At 32.2% G+C, this 13,531-nt stretch overlaps 1 protein-coding gene across 2 annotated transcripts in view; it reads left to right on the top strand.

The window, feature by feature from the left end:
* KIAA2026 (KIAA2026 ortholog) overlaps nt 1-13,531 on the top strand; it is a 130,912-nt gene that overhangs the window by 66,662 nt on the left and 50,719 nt on the right. For both annotated transcript variants that reach the window (XM_042913626.1, XM_042913625.1), the window contains one exon: nt 7,149-7,228. In XM_042913626.1, coding sequence (XP_042769560.1) covers nt 7,149-7,228 — 80 coding nt within the window. The remainder of the gene's footprint in view (nt 1-7,148; nt 7,229-13,531) is intronic.

Genomic DNA, 13,531 nt, shown 5'->3' with positions numbered 1-13,531 from the left:
ATAGAAGGATAGTATGATATATATGTTTATTAAATAACATCCCCAGTTGAGTTTGGTGTAGCCCCTGTAATTACACACATAGTTTTTACAGAAAGATATGTGAATGGGTTAAATGAGATGAAAACTATAAAGAACCTTAGAACAGTTCATGTCAAGTTTTGCTACCATATAAATTATTTTTAAAAGGTTAGTTTTGAGAACTTTTTGAACTTCAGAATTGTGGAAAAGTGATTTGGGGCCTTTATTTTAAGGACTCTGGGAGGCCTTGAAGAAAAAAAACTGTTTAGTTTTGTTTAACCTAGTACTTTTAAGTTTACTTGAACACAGAGATTTTTTTTTTCAAGTAATAGCATTCTGTAGAATATGCTTTGGGATAAAGTGTGTCATCCATGAGCATTCACTTAGGATAGAGTAAATTCTACATGCGGTTAATGTCCATTTTATGTTGATTATACAGGCTTTAATTTTTGGTGGACTCTCTAAATTTAGCAGGTGGGAGATAATTTTTAGTAGAAGGTGCAAAGACAAATTGGTTGAGAATGATTAGATAATTTTAGGGAACTCTGGGGCAGTTTTGCAACTTTTAAGCATTTTTATCTATTTTTTTAGAATTGGAGTTTGCTTTCTGCTTTTTAATTGAATTCATTTTTAGTTATTTAAGCCTTTCCTTACTCTTAGAAACATTATAGAATAGAAAAACGTTGGAATATCCCCAATTGTGCATGCTTATAGCATCAGATACTTCTCCTTTATAATACTTATAACTTTTACTTATAATGGTTGCGTTTATTTCTTTGTAAATTATTTTGATGATTGTCTTCCCTGTATTTTATAACATTCTTGGGGACAGAAGGTTAGCACAGTGACCAACACATTGTGTAGGAATCTGTCGAATAAATAAATGAACACACATAATATAGTTTACTCAGCTATAAGATTAGCTCCTTAAAATGTATCTTTTATATCCTTTTCAGGCCTATATATTTTTGAATTAGCATTGTACTATCCATACCATCTTACAATCTGTTTTTTCTTTGCGTAACAGTGCACCGTGAACTTCTGTGTGATCAGTAGATCTTTGCACCATCATTTTGTTATGTGTATTTTGTAGTTATTTTTCCAACCTCCTTATTAGACATTTTGGTTGTTTTCAATAGTATTCTGTTATAGATTTTGTGGAGTAGAGTTGGCTGAAATAAAATAGGTTTTAAAAACTAGAGGACTTTTTATAAAACCTGAAAAAGATGGGCAAAAATTATTAAAGATACATTAATTGTTACAAAAAGCTTATGGTGTTTTAAGTTACTCATTTTAGCCAATTTGGTTTGGAGGGTTTTTCCCTCTTCTCACATGTTCATTATTTTCAACGAAATCATTTTGTGTTAGCTCCTCTGAACTGATTAAAATAAATAAGACAAGTGGTGGTGTTATTCTTTTATAAGTGAATAAACTAAGGCTCAAAGTGGTAAACAATTCATTTTAATAATTGTTAAGTATATAATAGAGTAAAAGGTCAAGTGGAGAGTAAATCAGTCAGTGTTTGCTATAGTTGTCTTGGAAGGTTTTGCAGAGGATAAAAGACTTTGAAGAATAGTGGGGATTGGATAGATGAACAGTGGTTAATAATGTGAATAAAAGCATGAGGGTATAATTAAGCTGGTGTCACTGAAAACACAGAGAAAAACATAAGGAAAAAGGTGAAAAGTTGAGGTTTTAGAAGCTATTTGAATGATGAGACTGTGCCAGTTATGGGTGATCTCTTTCTGGACAGGTGGTGCTGTTTTAAATAATTGCATCAAGTGCCTAGTGCAAGGAAATGACCTTACAATAAGAGATAATGTGTAAAAAGCAATAAGCTCCTTTATAGGGAATAACTAAAAAAGCAGTGTAATCTACAATATTTGGTTACATCCAGACCCGTTATTGTGAAAAAGTTTTACAGTTTTTTGTTGTTGTTGTTGTTGAAAACCCAAAGATCCTAACTATGTGTGTCTGTATGGGGAAAATTTTAGAGGACCAACTCAAGATGCCAAGATATAAGAGAGTGAAGGATCGATAGAGTATTTTGTCCTTTTATTTTAATGCTATATACTATACTCATAAGTGCTAACTGTATGCCAGGCACTGTTCTAAGCCTTTATATATATTTTCTCATTTGATTTTCATAAAAACTCCATTAAATGGTATTATTATTCCTCATTATATAGATTTTATAGATTTAAAAAACTGAGGCACAGAGATGTTTATTAACTTGTCCAAGGTTACATAGCTAATAAGTGGCAGGATTAGGAGAAAGGATCTTGCAGAATAGTTAGGACCATTAAAGAGTTATAAAAGAAACTGGCAGGGTTTTCATGAAGGGGTTGAAGGTAAGTTTAAGAAGAGGAAATTTCTAAATCCAGATAGAGAATGACTGACTATATGACTTTTCTTTCACATTGACAGAAGAAAATAATGTTTTGAGAGAGATGTTACAATAAGCAGAATTTGACAGCTGATTCAGTATTTTAAGCTAAAGGAGAAAAAAATCATTGTTTAGCAGTTATTGAATTATATGATAGTGGCAAAAAGTTACCAGTATGATGAGAAATTTGCTAATAGGCAAGAAGAATGGAAAGAAAATCAGCTGTTTTGTTAAGGTTAAATTGCTTACTTAAGAGATACAACACTCCAGAAACTTGTATAGACTAAATATTTGCTTACGACATGAACATTTAGTACATAAAAAGTCAAATTTAGACTCTGGTTCTGTGACTTCACATTCCAGCCACTTCCCAGATTTCTATTTAATAATATAAATGCCCTTGGCCTTTTTTTTTTTTTTAACAGTGATTAATGTCTTAGTATCCATTCATTTGTTACGATTCCTAAAATGTAAGCACTGAGAAACTAGCGAATGTGTTAGGATAGTTTTTTTTTTTTATGTTTATTTTTGAGAGAAAGAGTGCAGGTGGGCAAACACGAGCTAGGGAGGGGCAGAGAGAGAGGGAGACACAGAATCCAAAGCAGGCTCCAGGTTCTGAGCTGTCAGCACAGAGCCTGATGCGGGCTCAAACCCAGGAACTGTGAGATCATGACCTGAACCGAAATCAAACACCCAACCAACTGAGCCACCCAGGTGCTCCAGGATAATTTTTAACATAAGAAGGCCAAATCTAGGAGGGCTTTGAAATAGAAGTCTCTGAATAGTTCAAGGGGCCAAAGAATGATGACAGTCAGGTAAGGCAGATAAAGGAGAAGGGAAAGATGGAGAATAAGAGACAGGAAAGAGGAGTTGGATTGGGGATAATAATCACCTGCATTTTGCTAGTTAAGAGGTATATCTCCATGTTCTGGAAGACTAGAGTTTTGTGCCTAAGTTATAAAATATATTTTTAGTTACATTGTCTTTCTCTCAAGTTGGGCTTCCTTTACTACAGCTGTCCTCAGCATAGTTTTAAAAAGCTTCCTTAGGCCACACTTGAATACTAATTACTAGGCCATGTTAAGTTTTCCTTCTCTATTTTCCAGGTACAAGTTGACACTCATTTTTTGCTCATGTGTGTATTTTAGGCCCAATAATTGTGTCAAAATTCTGTATATGCTTTCTGACTTTAGCACAGTCCCAGATCTGAAAATTGTATTCTGTTTTATGGGACGAGATGATTTAGGGCTGGGGGGGGTGGGGTAAAGACCTGGTGTATCATCAAGTGAGTGGTGGAAGAATGGAAGCCCACTAGGGGGCAGTATGTAGCTTGCCCTATATATATCTTGCCCTGGAACAAAAGCAGATTACCAAATAAAGCCTGGTGGTTTTGTAGTATCCATGCTACATTTTAAAAGTGGTATAATAAAAAGGAAGAGCCAGTTTTTACTGAAGAATGAAGGAAAATTTCTATTCAAATTTTTATGAGGATATAGTCTGAAGATACTAATAAGTGAATATGTGAATCTTATAATCCTAATCAAAAAAGGAATGCTGTGAAATCAGTCAGAAGCAAATTACATTCCTGCAGAAAATTTGAAAGAATGCAGTATTTTATCATAAAAAGCACACAACTTTGAAGTGAGGCAGATGTAGTGCAAATATATGTCCAGTGCACATTAGCTATAAGTCCTCCATCAGTTTATTTGCCTGTTGATAGCCAGTTTTTTTATCTGTGAAAAATGAGGTAAGACATACCTTGATGTAATCATTACAAAGATTAATTGGAATAGTGAATGCATAGTACTTAACATGGTGCCTGGCATGTGGTAGGAATCAGTAAATGGTAACTGATTTTCAAGAGGTAGAATTATATAATGGAAAGAACTTGGACTTTGGAGTTAGAATCCCTGGCTGTGGTGCTTGCTTACAGTGTAACACTTGAATAAGTTAAGTAACCTTTGGTTTTCAGTTATCCTACATTAAAATGAGGTGTTGCCTACCTTGAGGGGTTGTTTTGAGTATTAATTGAGATAATTTATATAAATTATCTTGCTAAGTGTCTGACATAATAGGTTCTCAATAAAAATTAGTGTTCTTACTACCACTCCTAGGTCATGTTGTGAAACTCTTTGGTAAATTGCGTAAATTATCTAGTTATTGCCAGTGCTTTCTTTATTTAAAAATGGACTCAGAGAGACCTTAAGAATTATAAACAGTTACCTGCCTCCCTTTTCCTATCTCCAGACCGGTGAAATTTCTGATTAAAATTAGGATTTTTCTGTTTAAGGATCATTTCTCATAACTTCTTGTATGAAAAATGCTGTAAATAAAAAACGAATAATGTGATTTCTGTCATCAATAATTCAGTCTAGTAAGGATGAGAAACCTATAAATGGATCATTACAATACTGTATAATGTGTTACATAAATATTGTAGGAAGTAGAGTGGTAGCACAGAGGATATATAAGCAAGAACTAAGATGAAAGAATAAGTTAATAAAATAATTTGAAGAAGGTTAAATGATAATATTTGTTTAGACACTTAACATAATGGCTTAGCTAAGGGAGATAATAACAACTAACATTGATCACTTAACCATGTGCCTAACAGTAGTCTGAGTTTTTTTTACGTTTTAATTCTCAATAAGAAAGTAGGTAATATCATTATCTCTGTTTTATAGATAAACTGCACAAGGAAATAAAGCAATTTGTAGCTAGTAGGTGGTTAGAACTGGTATTCAAACCCAGGTAGTTTAGTTCTAAAACTCAAGCTTAAAACCACAACAGAATACTACTTCCATTTATTTAATCTACATTTAGGTATCCTAATCATATAGTGAAAGGAAATACCCAGTAACCACTTCAGCTGCTTAATCCATTAAAATAAGCATGGCTGCTAGAGTGAACTTGAGCTTTAGTACCCAAATTTAGTGCTTATGTGGCAACAATATAAACTTTATTGGAAGTATCAAGGGTGACCTCTGTTGTGCTTACAAATGAATGCAAAATCAAACGATATTTACTCATTTATTTTCACATGGTTTTTAAAAAGCTAATTACAACAGTGCTGGGGCTGGGGTGGGGGTGGGGGGATAAGGAAGGATTTCATTTCCTTCAAATTGTTTTTATAGCTTTCCCAAAATTCTTGAGGCTATTAAATCTTTTCCTATGAACTTTAAAAAATGTAGTTTATAGAAGAAAGGCATTCTTGTGTCCAGACTCATGAGTCCCTTTGAGAGGTACCTATTGCATCCAATTAGAAATCAGTTATTCTAGCTGTGTTATAGAGATACCAAGAGTTGAATCACTTCTTCCTGAATACTGGTTAAGCAGACCACGCACTTGCCTATTTTTGTGGAAGTTTAGTTCCCGTATAGATTCTGTGTAAGCACGGAAACAAGTAACAGTGATAAGAAATAAATGTTAGGTTATTTTAATTAAAAACAAATGTCAAGTGACAGCAGGTTGATACTTAATAGAACAGGACAGTGAAATCCATGTGAACTTCAGCAACTCAAAATTTGTAGTAGTTCAAACATAGTATACGTGCATTTTACTGAGTCAAAAGTTAGAAATGATCAAATGACAGTTCTGTGATATGGTTGTAAAGGAATACAGAAGAAAATACAATTATATTTAAATTAGAATTGTGCCTACAAGTTGAATAAAATGTTGCAATCAAATGAACTGTTTGCATGGAAGCAGATCATATCTATATAGGAAAATGTTCAGAAAGGGATTATGTAAAAAAATAGTAACTTTTAAGCTGATTTTAACGTACAAATGATTGTGAACTAAAATTAACTTCTAAGTGTTTCTGATTAATTTTTATTCCCTTATATAGATTATCAGCTCCTGGAGGACAGGATTTCCATTTTATAATTCTTTGTTATTCCCATAAATTGTAAAGTGCCCTGTATCTCATGTTTGTTGAATAATTAACAACCAGTTTATTAACTGATTTTGCTAAATGCAAATGTAGACAAAACACTTTAACATGTTCCTTTCTAAAAACAGAGGTTATATGCATGTATATATCTCTGTTATGTTAAATACAGAGTAGATACATTTCAATCTGTGCTAATGAGTTGGATTTCTTTAAGAATGTGGATTTATTTTTCGTAGTGATTTCTGATTGCATAAATGACTAGATGCACTTTTTAAAGGGAGATTTTTACCTTGTTTTTAAAGTGATTATTGAATCTGCCAAAGGCAGCCTCTTAGGTGATAAAGAGATAAAGAGATAGAAAGACCTTGTTTCCTAAGCTGCTGAGAGGATTTTCACATTAGATTGGTTTAAGACCATAGTCTTCAGAGTATAGTTTTATGCAAGTTCCTGACTATGGAAGTCATTGTTAAAAGGTAAGATTTTTTTGTCTTATAAAATTTCATTTTAAGTTGTGAATTAGATTTTTAACTGAGCAGTAGTAATGTGCCTTTTTTTTTTTTTTTTTTTTGCCAAATCTTATTACAGTAAGTTCTGATACTGTGAAATTCATCAGAGATTTTGATAGTTTAGTTCATGTGTAAAGAAAACAGCATTTGTTAATATACTTGTTACAGGTAGTTATAGTTTAATGTTTGCTTTTACTACGGCTTGTTTTGATTCATCACTTTATTTTGACTCACTAGAAGCCATCTGTTAGTTATATTTTAACTTTCAAGGTTCTATGTAATTTGGTTCTTGTTAATGAAGTGCTATAAACAGTATTATGAAGCTTTTCTCTTTTAATCTTGAAAGGAAAAAAATCCATATCTAAAAAAGCAATCACAAAGAAGAGGAAAACTGTTACAAAGTCACCCACTGTACCAGAATTTCAGGTAAATGTTTCAATTTTGTCTCAACATTTTTTAGTTTAACTTTTTTAGTGTTTATATTGTTCCTCAAGAGATTGGCTGAATTCCACTGTAACACCCATACTTTAAATGAAGTGTTTCCAACTATGACTTTTTTCCCTTTAAGTGCAAGGCACGGATGGCTAAGATTCAATCTAGTATTTGAAAATTTTTTACCTCTATTTTTGTCTCTTTGATAGTCAAAAATCTCTGGTTTTTCTTATGTTATTCTACTTTGTAGAAGTAGTTTAATAGAATATATACTATATATTATAAATATAAATGTTTAATATATGATAGCAAATGTGTACATGAGAGTCTTCCAAGAACAAATCATAATTTGTAAACAATTTGTAAATAGGTAATTTATTTTCACTTATTTGGGCACTGTGGAAATAGTAGACTTATTAACTTAAAAACAAATCTTTTAACTCTTAACTATATATGAACTTCAGAGAGAATATTAAGTAACATTTAATTGAATGGTCTTTACACATTTCTGCAAAAAGAAATAACTATATTTACTGCCAGATTATTACGTGAAGAGTTTTTCATTTGTAGCTGGTACTAGAATCAGCAGAGAATTTCACCCTAAATAATACTTTTATTTTCAATCTAATAAAAGATGTTTTTTCATTCAAATGACTCTTCTTTTAAAATATCTTTGTATTACCATGTCCAGTCCAGTTCTAACAATACTTAATTCCCAAAAAATAAAAATGGTGTTAAAATAAATTTCTGTCAGTCTCAAGTCAAGAAGAAAACAAAGAACAATAACTATGAAAATATTGGTAATATGTAATGTGAGTTTAATAGTTACATATATCCAAAAATGTAAACACATTTATTTTTCAGTAAAAATCTTATTTTTAGAAGTGTTTTTATGGAAGTTACTAATTGGTAAAAATACAATTTTAAATGAACAGTGAAAGAAAATAGGCATTTTCTTTTAGTATTTTAGGATAGAATATATTTTTTTATTTTTATTTTATTTTTTTTTTTTTTAATTTTTTTTTTCAACGTTTTTTTATTTATTTTTGGGACAGAGAGAGACAGAGCATGAACGGGGGAGGGGCAGAGAGAGAAGGAGACACAGAATAGGAAAGAGGCTCCAGGCTCCGAGCCGTCAGCCCAGAGCCTGACGCGGGGCTCGAACTCACGGACCGCGAGATCGTGACCTGGCTGAAGTCGGACGCTTAACCGACTGCGCCACCCAGGCGCCCCTGGATAGAATATATTTTTTTAAATGTTTATGTAGTTTTTTTGAGAGAGAGATGGAGAGAGAATTCCAAGCAGTCTTCACACAATTAGAGCAGAGCCCGATGCAGGGCTTGAACCCATGAAACTGTGAGATCATGACCTGAGCAGAAATCAAGAGTTGGACATTTTAACTAACTGAACCACCTAGGCACCCCTAGGATAGATATTTTTAATGACTTTCTTAGAATGAATTTCAAACATTTCTACATAATCTTTTTGTATAAAGTAACCTTGGTTACAGAATATTAAGTGAAAAACGTATATTTACTGTTTTACTTGGAGGCTTGTCTAACCATTGCTTATACCTGGTATTCAGTACTATAATATTGTCATTCTTCCACTGATATCATACCAGCCTTTGCTATTTTTCCCACTGATTTTTTTTCCCCTCAATCCCTTAAAATATTCATCCTAGGAATATAAGTCTCAGAACAGATCTGACCTGCTGTTGATGTTTGTTTCCATTCCCATCTTAGTGGATGGACTTTTATATGTAATAAGTGACATAGATAGCATAGTATTTTTAAAATTGCAAATGGTATTCATTAGTGAGGCATGAAATTAATCTAGCAGATTATATGACCACCATTCCTTTTATAAACTAACAGTTAAAATAGAAAAGAAATTATGAATGTGTCAAATACAGTAAGGGTAATATCATTTCATGAAACTTTGGTTTTGGTCTTGTGTTTATTGTACTTGCTTGCACTGTAAAATATATTTTTGACCATGGGTAGAGCAAAAAATCTTGAAAAGCACAATACTAAGTGATGCTTTGTCAGTTACTGACCATTTGCTTACCACTCTCAGAAACTTAAGGTCAGAGTACATGTTTTGCCAAATTGAGCTGTTTAAAATAAATATTATATTAATTATGTTATGTTTTATTATGTTATATATAAACCCCCTTCCTGGTTCTTAAGGTGTCCTAGTGTGTGTGTGGGGCGGGGGGGGGGGGGGCGCGCTAGGATGGGCAATAGGCTTATGAAAGCAGTGGTTCTTATGCCTAGTTTATAATATGAATACCATGGTATTATCCCATGAAATTGATAGCTGTCTCCCAGGAAAAAGGTCATTTGCTTCAAATAAGCAAAGAAGAGGAGATAAGACAGTATTAGTCACTAGTAAACTTTGTTGTTACAGATAAAACCTATAGTTTTGCCTTTCAAAATAACTTTATGTAGAATTTTTTTTCTTTGAAGTTCCCCACATGTAAGAAACTGATTATTATATAATAAAGAAGTGAATTTATTTCTTTCCCAGAAGTTCTAGCAATATGTCATTTAGCACCTCAGATTCTGCAAATTATTCATTTTATCCAAGTTCTTTAAATATCCCATTTCTAGTATTAAACATAAAAATACTTTCTAAAATGGTTTCACTGGGAGATTTTCTTCACCACATTTATTCTAAAATATTACTGAAAGTAATGAAGCTGTTAGTAGATAGAGATTGGATCCCTTTTGCAAAACCTGACTTAATTTGTATAAGGATTAGTCCATCTTTAAATAGACAATAAAACATGCTAAGAGAAAAATGTGTCCAGGGATTAAATTGTAAAGTTTATTTCTTGATAAGTCCTAATGAATTAAAAAAGTAAATCCTGTTTTGACCTCAGCTACTTTTTTTTTTTTAAGTTTATTTATTTATTTCGAGAGACAGAGACAGCATGAGTGGGGGAAGGGCAGAGAGAGAGGGAGACAGAGAATCCCAAGTAGGGTCTGCATCATTAGCGCAGAGGTGGCTGTGGGGCTTGAACTTACGAGACAGTGAGATCGTGACCTGAGCTGAAACCAAGAGTCAGATGCTTAACCGACTGGAGCCACCCAGGCACCCCGACCTCAACTACTTTTTACTTCGACGGTGTTTTTGTTGACTTTTTTAAATCTGGAAATTAACATTGCCTGTTTGCTTCATGTTTACTTATATTTACACCTAGTATCTATATCTCAGTTTAAGAAAAGAATTATCCTACCTTTATTTAAGGTATACACTATAGATATTCAAATAGTGGATTGGGTTTATTTTTGTGTGTGTATTATAAAGAGACTAACCACATCTGTGCCACTTGTTCCTAAGGGTTATGTCAGTGGTTCTCATACTTTAGATAGTATAAAAATAATGTGATACCTTTATTAAAAATGAAAATTCCTGGGTTTTATGCACCAAGATTTCATCCTTGATTCAGTGGATCTAGATGGGTACCAGTAATGTGCATAGTGGTTAAGCATGGATTCTGGAACCAGGCTATATAGGTTCTAATGCCAGCTTTACCACTAACTCTGTAACCTTAACCTCTTTGTGCTTTCAATTCCTCATCTGTATAATGGGGTAACAATAGTACCTACTTATAGGGTTCTTGTGACAATTAAATGAGAGAGTTAACTGTTTTATGTATTCTTTCTTATTTATTTTTTCAAATAAGCATGCCAGATTCTTTAGACATAAGTACAATGTTATGAGTAGGAAAATCAATTAAGAATTGGCTTAAAAGCATCTATTACTGACTTTTACCACATAAAGACTTTGCAGTAAATCTCAGATTTGGTCATATTTTATAAATCATGAAATGTTATGATTAAGCCTACAAGAATTTGAAAAGTGAAAAACCAAGTAATATTTGCATCATTAGATTTAATCAGGGGAAAAATTTATGCTTACCCACTATAGGGTTATGGTGATTATATAGTTGGCTTATTGGGAAATTTTGGGGTTTTTTAATTTAGCAATAGGTGCAAAAAAATTAGGAAATATTTTTATTTTTAGTATTTAGCATGTTGGTGATTTAAACTTTTAAATCATATTGAACAATTGCTTATGACTTTATTAAATTGACTAAAATTTTATTTTGTCAGTTTTGTAATATAAGACTGTTAGACTGAAAAGTAAATATCAATTTTCTTAATAAAATTAATATTTGCCAAAGCCTTTTAATTTGTTTATTTGAGAGAGAAATCTAGTATGTGAATTCTCTTTTTGAACACAGTTATAACAGAGTCATAGGAAGTATTTTTAAAACAGTGTGTCAAGTCTCAGTAAAATTTTAAAATAATGTAAGAGCTTTAGTTGCCATGTCTTTGCTTTTCATTGGTAACCAAAATCTTTCATGTAACTTATACTTGATCCTGTTTATATATGTGTGGTTTATTCTAAAGGCTGGTTTATAGAGGAAATCCAGAATCCAGCTGCTGACTAGGACTTACATAGTGGTAGTATTTTTAAACATAAGCATAAACTCAGATCCTTAACATACCTGTGAAAAAGTTTAAAACTTTTTAAAATATAAAAAACTATAATTTTCACAGGTATGTTAACCATACTATATTTAACCAATGGAGAAACTAAAGGATATGAAATAAAGTAACAAATTGAGACCCTCAGTATAACAAATTGAGACCAAAATTAGAGTTCACCTGCTTCACTGTGTTAAGGATTATTTTGATTATATTATTTTATTTTGATTATATTATTTTAAATTGCTACCTCTTAAATATTTTTAACTTCAGCTTTTTCACTTTTAAAAGTATGGGTTTTACTTTCCTCTTAAAATTCTTTCAACTTTTAAATATTGTGCATTGAGAGAAACATATCTCATTAATACAAATACTTTGTTAATCAGACTTATTTTTCACATCACATATGATATCCTATTTGCAGGTTTTGAAGCAATCATTCTTGATAGTATGGTGATCATAAGAAATGAGAAGAAATTTTCTGTCCTCATATTTTAAGATGTTAACATAATTTTAGCTTATTTATTTTTAAAAGTTTATTTATTTTAGAGAGAGAGAGAGAGAGAGAGAGAGGCAAAGAAGGGGGGACAGAGGATCCGAAGCAGGCTCTGTGCTGATGCTTAACCAACTAAGCCACCCAGTCACCACATTATAATTTTAGTTTAAATACAATATGAAATTTGAATTTATACCATGAATTTAGTGTTTTGCTTACAATTTTTAGAATGAAGTGTAGGTTTGTTTTATTAGAATGGTAGTGAATGAGAGATCCAGTTTGGGCCTACTCATTTTGATTCCTTCATTGTTTTCCCTTTGCTGTTTAATGTGACTTATTATATTGCTTTAGTTTTGTATGCTGCCTTATGCTCTTTTTGGAACAAATAAAGAAAATACCTCTCATACCTATTGAGTTTATGCCCAAAGGCATAATTTCTAGCTTGAAGTAATGATAAAGTAAGGAATGATTTATTATGTTAAGTTTTTCTGATATATGATCATATCAGAATTCTTTTGATCTCTACTGGACCTCCCCTCCCCCGCTGTATATACACATTCCTACTTTCTGAGTTGAAGAGGAGACCTTTTAATATTTAACATTTAATAGAAATCAAAGCTTAGGGATAAATTAAACCTAAAACTATAATACATATTCAATTGTTATTAGATTTTTTATTTTGTTTTGTTTGGAAAGATCCCTTAAAGAATATAATATAATATAGTAGGAAGTGGATGAGTCCTACGTTCTATGGTCTCTTCTACCAGTGTGTCATCTTAGGTTACCTCTGTTAGTTTTAATTAGTTTGTATGTGAACTGGAGATACACCTTTTTAGTCTAAAAATTACATGTTTTTAGTCCTTTCTGTTCTAAGATTTATGATTTTGTGGCTCTCATGGATTGGCCTTAAGTGAAAAGTTATCTTGAGGGAGAGTGTGACAGCTTTCAAGAGGTTTTCCTTGGGGTATCAAACTTTTTTGTAACTTCTGCAGTATGACTGAAAATTTTGTCTCATGAGTATTGGCAGTGTGACCCAACTGTAATCTGAGCTGCTATGGAGCTTTTGTTTTTCATCCCTGGAAGCCCTGAACCTCAAATAACATTTTCTAATTCAAGGTAATGGAGGCTTTGATAAGATGTTTTGCTTTGTTCAAAAAATGCATCTGTTCTCCTTAATAGGTGAACTTTATTTATTGGATTGATTCTGTTTTAAAAACACCATTTGAAGTTGAGTTTAAAGGCCACACATATGCCATATTATATAAAAAGAGAAGGAATAGAGGGTATATAAGGCAGAGT

This window comes from Panthera leo, chromosome D4, assembly GCF_018350215.1.
Source record: "Panthera leo isolate Ple1 chromosome D4, P.leo_Ple1_pat1.1, whole genome shotgun sequence".
Lineage (NCBI taxonomy): Eukaryota > Metazoa > Chordata > Mammalia > Carnivora > Felidae > Panthera > Panthera leo.
The sequence above is the reverse complement of the archived record's forward strand: the minus strand, read 5'-3'. Positions and strand labels throughout refer to the sequence as shown.